Genomic DNA, 8624 nt, shown 5'->3' on the forward strand with positions numbered 1-8624 from the left:
GGGAGAATGTCAGGAGTTTATCCTGAGTTCAGTGCATGTCTGAAAGCAGCTTAAGATATCAGCCCCCAAAAACCCACCATTGGCCAGGATCTGATCACATGACGATAAAGGCAGCTGCTTCCAAAGGTCCACCCAGCTCGGTTCAGGGCTCCGAATAAAGCTAAAGCACATTGTAATTACCATGAATCTAATTTAGTGCACATTAGGGGCTGGTTCGCTAAGGGCACATGTAGACCGCCAGTCAACCGAACAGCCCATACATGACATTACATGAATTTAACGTGTTTCTAGCATGATAAAGGAACAACTGTTGAGCTCCTTGTGACAGGAAGCTACTGGCTGTACAGAGCGTACACACACACACACACTTATATGCACACATATACTGTATGCGGCCTGTAGATATTTACCACCTTGATATGTTACACATATCTTTATGACAAATTAAATTCCTTCTGGCCTCTGACGCAGTGATGAGAAATGTAACCGCTGTACGAAGCACAAGTCCAAAAGCTGTTGTGCGTGTGTGAGTCCGTTCCACGACCTTCAAATGGGTTTTAGCTTGACGCGATGATTTCGAGCCATATTTTAAATCTTATGTGGCATAATCCCGACTCGGGCTCATATTTACTTTGTGTTTGTGCAACGATTCTATTAATGTCCTAACTTTTTTTCGTTTGCATATGGAATGTGAAGTAGTGCTCGTCATATAAGACAGCGTATAAGGAGTTCAATGTAGAGAGTGTATAAGCGCATTTGCAGCGTATCTAGTTAAGCAATAAGTCTGTAGTATCTCCCTTTATATGGCACTGGCCTGTATATGCTTTGTACATATGAAAATACACGGATGAGAGCTCCATACACGCTCTGTACAGAGGAGAATTATGCATTTGAAATTCCAACAGCCATTGTTTCTTTTCAGAGAACATGAAATTGTTTTTTTTGTACATGAGTCAATGATTAAAATGAAAGAAAAAACTGCCTTTAAGAGATGAATCTTTTGTGTTTGTGGGAGAGGGGGGGGCAAATCATTTTCTGTCAAAAATAATCATTTTTATATTTATTTATATATATATATGTATATGTGTGTACGCAGGACAATCAGACATTCAGTATCAAACGTAGCCCCGACCCACATGACACAGCATGACCCAGAATAAAACAACACTACAAAATATCCATAGAAAATGCAATAGCAACACAATGACTCTTCACAAGAAAATGTACAAAACCCAGTTTGAACAACAGCTTTACATTCTGGTTGGACCTGTCTGATATACTTTGATGTTCACAGCAGCGATAAACGGTTGAGCGAGATCAGTACATGAGAGGCCCGAAGGCCAAGACAGAAAACCGTGAGTGGAGGAGGGAGAGGAGGGAGAAGAGGAGGTGGTGAGAGGTTTACAGAGAAAGCGGAATTCATATCCAGAACCAACACGGACTCAAAGAGACATAAAGATGGACAACAAATCACATATAATACTCTTTTTCTTCCTTTTTCTTCTCTACGTCATCCCTCTCCTCTTCCTCCTCATCGAACGAGGCCACCCCTGAGGAGGCCCGGTCCGAGAAGAAGCTCCTCGGGCCGCAGTGCCACACCCGCGCCTCGTGGAACACGCTGCCCTCCTCGTCCTCGTCCTCTTCGTCCTCCTCTCCAGGAGACTCCGAGTACGAGGTGGAGTAGCAGGAGTCGAACCTGCCACTCCGGCCCTGAGGCCTCCACTCTGGCTTGTGGTGGATGCAGACCTCACTGTGCTCCTCCTGCGAAGGAGCCAGCCGCTTCCCGTGACCGGCCGGCCGCTCCTCTTCCTCCAGGAACGGAGGCATGCGGTCGCTGGGTAAAGTGGGTGAGCTGGTCTGGGATGAATGTGGGTCACTGTGAGACCCAGGCCGACCAGAGAGCAGGCTGCTGCTGCTGCTGGAGCCCAGGGGACTGTCGGAGGGTGGCGCCTCACTACTGCCCCCCTCAGGCTGGTGTGGGGCTGCGGTAACAGGTTTGGACGTGGTGGCGTCTGAGGGAGGAGCAAAGAGTCAGAACACCTGGGAGATGGATGGATGTTTGGGAGAAGGGGAGGGAGGAGGAGGGGTAGTGTTAGTGATGCCAAACAAAATGAAGACGATGAGTGAAATGACACAAAATTAGCAAAACAAAGGCGACTGCATATACCTGAGCTCTGGAAGGAGAAGGTGTGAGTCTGTCCACCGCTGGGGGAGTCTTCATCAATGGAGTCTTCCTCGTCATCGTCGTCCATAGAGGCCCAAGCTCGCAGTTTGGCCTCAGCGATGGCAAACTGCTCCGCCACCCCTGAAGGAAACATGAGTCCAATTAATGCAGATGCTTCTACCAGATTTTGACATACCTCTATTTTATGCATTATAACATCTCAAGTGAACGTCACAGAAACACAGTTAATGGTTTGAAATGAAAAAGACATTTGTGCCATTAAATGTACAATCATTTTTTTTTAAGTTAATCCGAGATTAAATATAGCAGGAGATTTTTCTATATAAAGTAAAGGTTCATAATCTGCCTATTATTTTAATAAAGTTTTTCTTTTGAATTGCATGAAAAGTGAGTCAAACTGAGTGAAACAGAAAAAAAAAACATTTCTGAGTGAGAGTTTGAGAATAAAAAGATACAGACGTCATAATGTACTCTGTTCCCCCCCCCCCCCCCCCCCCCACACACACACACACTCTCCCTCCCCCCTCTCCCTTGATCAAACCACGCCGGTGTCACTTCATGGCGCCAGAGACGATGAGTCACAGCAGAACAACAGGAGCTGCAACCATTGGTGGGCAGTGAAGTGTTTTGGAAGATTGTCTAATAGGCCACCATCTGCTGCCAAGTCCAGCCGTCACCCAGGAGACGGCGCAGGGGGCGGGGCGTTTGACAGACAGGAGTTTCAGGGGATTAGTCGCGTGGCAGAAGGTGGGAGCTGAAGACGATGCTGGGACTAAACCAAGCTGAGTGGGACACACATGTCCACACATGTACGTCCTGCACTGAGCCCAGCTGTAGATGCACCGCACTCGTATCTCGCCACACGAACAGAACGAGGAGCATATCCTTGGCTGAGGGTCGGTAAAGGTCACTTGGGGTAAATACCTGCAGCAAACCGGGCCTCCTTCTCTCCTTCAGTCAGATGGCAATAGGAGCTGAACTGGGAGTGGGCGGCCGGCGGGGGGTCTGCGGGTTTGGGCCAACCTTTCCACTCTATGAGGTGGGCGACCCGGCCCTGAGCCAGGGAGGTGGGCTTGGTCACATGGTCCCTCACTGCCTGCGAGATGCCTGGAGGACGACACAGAGACACAGAGGTGGACGACCGAAGTTGGAAAGTCAAAAGAATTTCAGACATTTGTGTTAAAGAAAAAAAAAGGTTGTCACCATTTAAGGAGGATCTGGCGAGGGCTGCGAACTCATGGATGCCGACACTTTTCCGAGAGTCTGCTGGAGATTTTCCGGACTTTGGGATCATTTCACTCTCCTCTATTTTCACCTGCAAGAAAGAATTGGTTTTAGGTGTTTGCAGCCAGTGCATGGAAGTAGTGAAGCTTTGTTTAATGTGTGTTTGTGATTGTGTCAGTTCTACAGCTCCCCAGTCATTTTAGTTTGGGCAATATTTACTTTGTCCCCCTTTTTTGTGAGAAAAATTCTAATAGCCTTTCCGTCTAAATAAAAATCTGAAACTCATATGAAGGTAAACTGTATCTACCTGCTAACTCCAAGAGTGCCCGTCTGTCCGTATGTGGGACATGTGTCTCTCTACCATGGAACCATTATCGCCACCAGGCCACTTTCATAATTTGTTTTCTTTTTTATTTCACCATATCAGAAATTCAAGCAGCTGATGATATCCAATTCCTCTTTTCTAATTAAAGGCTTCTTTTTTTTGTTGTTGCTGCCATGCTTTATGTCAAGCTGAGTTATAGAGCTTTTATTTTGAAAGGTTTTGAACTTGGGTCTGAAGAATGTGTGTTTGCTTCACAGACATCAGACATATCCAACAATTAATGTATGAAAAATAACACCAGCTCAGTTAATAATTTAAACTCACATAGAAGCCACACACATGACATTTTATGAAAAACACCTGACGATAAAATCTTCTCTGCAGATAAACCCGGTAGGATGAACACAAAGTTGTCTAACTTCACTCCAGCACCATTGGCTGTTTATAAAAAGCTCTGCACACTTACAAAACAAGTGACCATCTGTGGCATAGAACTGTTTGAGGAGGGTTAGTCATCAATGACGAGGAATAATTCTGAAGTCGCTCCGGAGAACAGATCATTCCACACAGACTCTGTCCTACCTCGTCCTCCCTCTGTCTCTTCCTTCTTTCTCTTCTCCTGGACCTCAGCCTCATCGTGGGAGACACAGAACGCTGCACCAACACAACTGTCAGTCCTAGCTTCGGTTTACCGGTTTAAACCACCGGGCATTCAAGCAAACAGCTATGCCCTAAATTTACCGCGCAGATGCTAAAGCCACGGTAAGCCGGGGAAACCAGTTAAAATGATCGGGGGGTTGAAGGTGACGAGGGCAGTGGTGGCGTTCTCAATGCAACCGGGCAAACACATGACTGACCAGCTCCTGCTAAGCGGCTCGAGCCCGAACTGCCTCACCCCAAAGCTGCTGATCCCTATTAAAAGTGATAGGGCTGCCTAACTAAACAAACTGCTCTTTCAAACCAAATGCACATTCGACCACACATGAGGCAGAGCTCGTGGTTCGGGGGAGTCTGTTCCAGTAGTTCATGAGAGGGGCCTAAAATAAGGCCCTGACCGGTATATCGGCCAAAGTGACACGCATATCGGTATCAGCATTTTATTTGACGGAATAAACAATGTATTAAACAATTATTTTACGTTTCCTTTTTAATTCACAGTTATTTATAATACATGTTATGGTTAAACTATGACATATCAAGCCTCAATTACCTTTCTGTCTTATAAAAGTTTGATATAGAAGTTTTCTGTAACGAAAATCTTTAACTTCTCAATATCGGTACGTTTATATCGATCGGGCTCTTTTGAAATATCTCTTGCTGTTAGGGCAGGTGAACCTTAAAACAAGGACGGTACATGTTGCTTGTACACCACTCTGAGCACGTGCATGACTCGACGGATATCCTTAAGCAGATTTGCTCCCCAAGCAGCTAAGAGAGAAGAGGCTCCTGTGGTGAAAGGCTTACGACGAAAGTCAAAAGCCACAGTGAATGTGGGTCGGATGCAAAAACCGGCAGGTAGAGGACCTGGGAGGCAGCGATGTGAAGTCGTGAACAGAATGTTTGTGCCTGAGAGGAGAGCTTCAGACCTGCAAGACACGCCTGAGAGCTGCACAGATGTCACTCATGCTAAACACAAAATGAGAGCAACACACAATGTTGGCGAGATTTCAAATTTTGGCGCCCACAATCAGGCTGATTCTTACTTCTGAATTGTTCTTTCTTCTCGTCCTCTACTTTGCGGTGCTTTCTGAATTGTGCACCTGATAATTTAATCTTTTTTTAAGAGGAAAGCCAGCAGGAAATATACTTGGTTTTATTGGATTATTAGCACATCAACTCCATCCATCTCTCATGCTGTGCCTTGATGTGTTGTTTCTCCGCTTCCTTTGGACTTTCCCTCCATTTGATGTACCTTCAGAGTATCTGGTCGTACCTCAAAACCTTCTGGAGCTGTTTGCTGATATGGCACAGAAGCACATTGTGTGAATACTTTGATTTTATTATTTTTTTCAACCTTACTTGAAATTACTTTTTGATGCGGCCCACTTAAAAACTGTAACTGGCTTTACAGCTGACAATGATGCACCTATATACAATACACTGTTACACAAGTACACTTTTTTTTTTTTTTAATCCATTCTCACATTTCATAATTAATACTTGGCCTCCAGAAAATTAGTACATGTGCACAGACAAGTGATAGGAATCCAAAGCTGTTTTTCAAGACATAGCACACCTACACTTTGACAAGTGCATGTTTTATTAAAACTATTTCAGATAATTGAATGTCTACTGATGCATGTTGAAATGATTTAATTCTTTGCTTTGGGTTTTTAAGCTATATTAGGATTAAGGTGTAAACAGAGACAGTTTCTCTGTTTGAAAAGGAAATGCTAATATTAATGGTTTATCTACATTCTTCTAATAGAGCTGTAGTTTATCTATTTGACAATTACTGAGAGGTAGGAATACACAAGTATCTACCATCGCTACAACTGTGTACCCATCATCCATATTGTGTTGTATACGACTTTGAAGGAAGTTTTCTCCTGTTAGTAAAAAACGTTTAGCTCGTATTGTTTGCAGTGTAATTAATTTAAATTTTCACCCTGACTCAGAATGCTTGTTGCACACAGAGTACCAAAGGAGATGTGTTGGTAGTAACATTTAAACCAGGATGCTGTGCTCTCAACGCATACTGCATGTGACTATGCAGTATTCTTTCATTAGCAAAGCTCATTCAGGACAACAGCTGGAGTGCAGAGGAACCCATCAGCCAGCAGGGGGCAGCCTCAGGACATCACATGGAAACAAGCAGCAGACTGTGATTCTTGAAAGGCGTCTGAAGACAAGGCTGAAAACTACTGGGCTATTCTCTAACAATAGGTTTTTAAAGCATGTTAAATCATCCAGTATCTAAAATCCAAAAATGTAAAAGTAACTTTTAAGTAAGGCTGTCAAATATATGTAGAAAAGTAGAAAATCTCTGAAGTGTGTATCATAGGCAGCATGTGAGACAGACACACACACATACACAATAATTTGTCCATCTTCTTAGTGTGCTTAGTTCCTTATGTAATCCAGCAGGCGGTGTGGCATAGTTGGTAAAGTGACCGTTCTCCAATAAGAAGGTACTGGGTTCAATCCCCACTTTCTCCTGATTTTCATGCAGGCAATATACTGAACTCTTAAAATTGGCAGTGATTTCAATCACTTAATTGCAAAATATCATAGATATCTTACACTATGAAAATGAATCCAATAAAAATAATAATAATTAATTTAAATTAAAAAAAAATGCGCGCGCAATTCCTGCGCAATTGGCTACTGCGCAGAATGTGCGCAATGGGTTTCTACACAGAATGTACGCAGAATGTGCGCAGAATGTGCGCAATGGGCTTCTGCGCAGAATGTGCCCAGTAGTCTTCAGCGCAGGATGGGCGCGCGCATCTTTTTTTAAAATTATTATTTTTATTATTATTTTTAATTTAATTTAATTTAATTTAATTTAATTTAATTTAATTTAATTTAATTTAATTTAATTTAATTTAATTTAAAATAACAAACCAAAGCTGGGTCCGATCTCACCCATGAGTAGACCGCTTCCCGGTTCTTCCCGGCACTACGCTGCCGTTGCGAACAGCCCAAGTATTTAATATGGGTGAGGAAAGGAGCTGCCGGTGCGTCCCGGGTTTAGAGGGTGAGGGTGTGACGTTACTGTATTGTTTTACATTGCACGTGTGACGTCATGCCAAATCAGTCTCTTGTGCCGCCCTCTCGGCAATTTACGCCCTAGGCAACCGTCTATGACGCCTGTACCAGGAGCCGCTCCTGGCAACACATGTTGAGCAAGTGGATCCCTGACACACTGACCGCAGCACCACAGACGGTCGCCTTTTAGGTCAGACAGCAGCAGCATCGTGGACTTGCCTAACTTTATCTTTCTGTGTCCTCTATTCTGTAGTAGGGTGAAACCATTGTTCAGTATACAGTATATACAGTAATTCACAAATGATTAAAATGATATAGGTTATTTTATTTTACATGAAAATGTTTTACAAGAAAAGGCGACATGGAAACAAATTAACTCCAAGAAACAAATGTAATTAAGTCAGGTCACCAGTCAGGGGCAGATCCAGGGCCGGACGTGGGGAGCACTGGCCCCAGCTGGTATCTGATAGGTTCTTGAAGTGTCCCTGTGCTGTCAGTCATCTTTTCTTTTCTTTTTCTTTTTTATAAACATAAACAGAGTCTCTTATTAACAACACTAACAATAAATAGGTCCGTTCATGAAGAATTGTTATTTTCGGACCTTTTTGGATGCAAACAATGTGCTTGAACTAGACACAATAAAAAAAAACATATTCAATGTTGTGTGGCTTTGATCAAAGATATTAGTAAACGATGAATGCCTTAAAGGGGCAACGTGCTGAATCAGGAATTGAGCCTGTATGTTTGACACATAATTGGCCCCTCTGGGTAAATAGAGGCCCCTTTATGGCCCCTGGTCTTGTGTCTATTGGCCGCGGTCCACTCCCCGCCGAGGATAACATGATGTTATACTGAACATGTCTGTCTGGAGCGATGCCTCCTCCTATGACATCACCAGAGCTGCAGCTGTGAGGATGAGACTCTCACCTTGCAGGAACAACAAGTGGGAGCGAGTTGAGCCAGTGTGTGGGCAGCCCGAGCCTCACACATGGGATGTATGCATGTATGTATAGATATATGAATGGATGGATGGATAGATGGATGGATGGATGAATTAATTGATTAATGGATAGATGGATGTATGGATGAATTTATGTATGTATTAATTGATTGATGTATGGATGAATGAATGAACGGATGGATGGAGCTTCAGAGCTGTTGGGATGAGTTGCTGCTGTT

The 8624-nt window shown here is 43.7% G+C and overlaps 1 protein-coding gene across 1 annotated transcript; it reads right to left on the reverse strand.

Moving 5' to 3' along the window:
* Positions 1-1470: 1470 nt before the first annotated feature.
* fam131aa (family with sequence similarity 131 member Aa) lies at positions 1471-4370 on the reverse strand. The gene is made up of 5 exons (XM_053438428.1): positions 4317-4370; positions 3389-3500; positions 3110-3292; positions 2168-2305; positions 1471-2012 (listed from the first exon to the last, which is right to left on the reverse strand). Exons 1-5 carry the CDS (start codon positions 4368-4370, stop codon positions 1471-1473), a joined length of 1029 nt encoding a protein of 342 aa, XP_053294403.1.
* Between the last annotated feature and the right edge of the window lie 4254 nt (positions 4371-8624).

The sequence above is a fragment of the Pleuronectes platessa genome, chromosome 13 (assembly GCF_947347685.1).
Source record: "Pleuronectes platessa chromosome 13, fPlePla1.1, whole genome shotgun sequence".
Lineage (NCBI taxonomy): Eukaryota > Metazoa > Chordata > Actinopteri > Pleuronectiformes > Pleuronectidae > Pleuronectes > Pleuronectes platessa.

Excerpts from the sequence above, each read along its gene's own strand:
- fam131aa (XM_053438428.1), bottom strand. The coding sequence starts at position 4,370 with ATGAGGCTGAGGTCCAGGAGAAGAGAAAGAAGGAAGAGACAGAGGGAG. Across the intron at positions 3,501-4,316 it reads AGAGACAGAGGGAGGACGAG|GTGAAAATAGAGGAGAGTGA; the intron begins GTAGGACAGAGT and ends TCTTTCTTGCAG. Across the intron at positions 3,293-3,388 it reads CGCCAGATCCTCCTTAAATG|GCATCTCGCAGGCAGTGAGG; the intron begins GTGACAACCTTT and ends GTCGTCCTCCAG.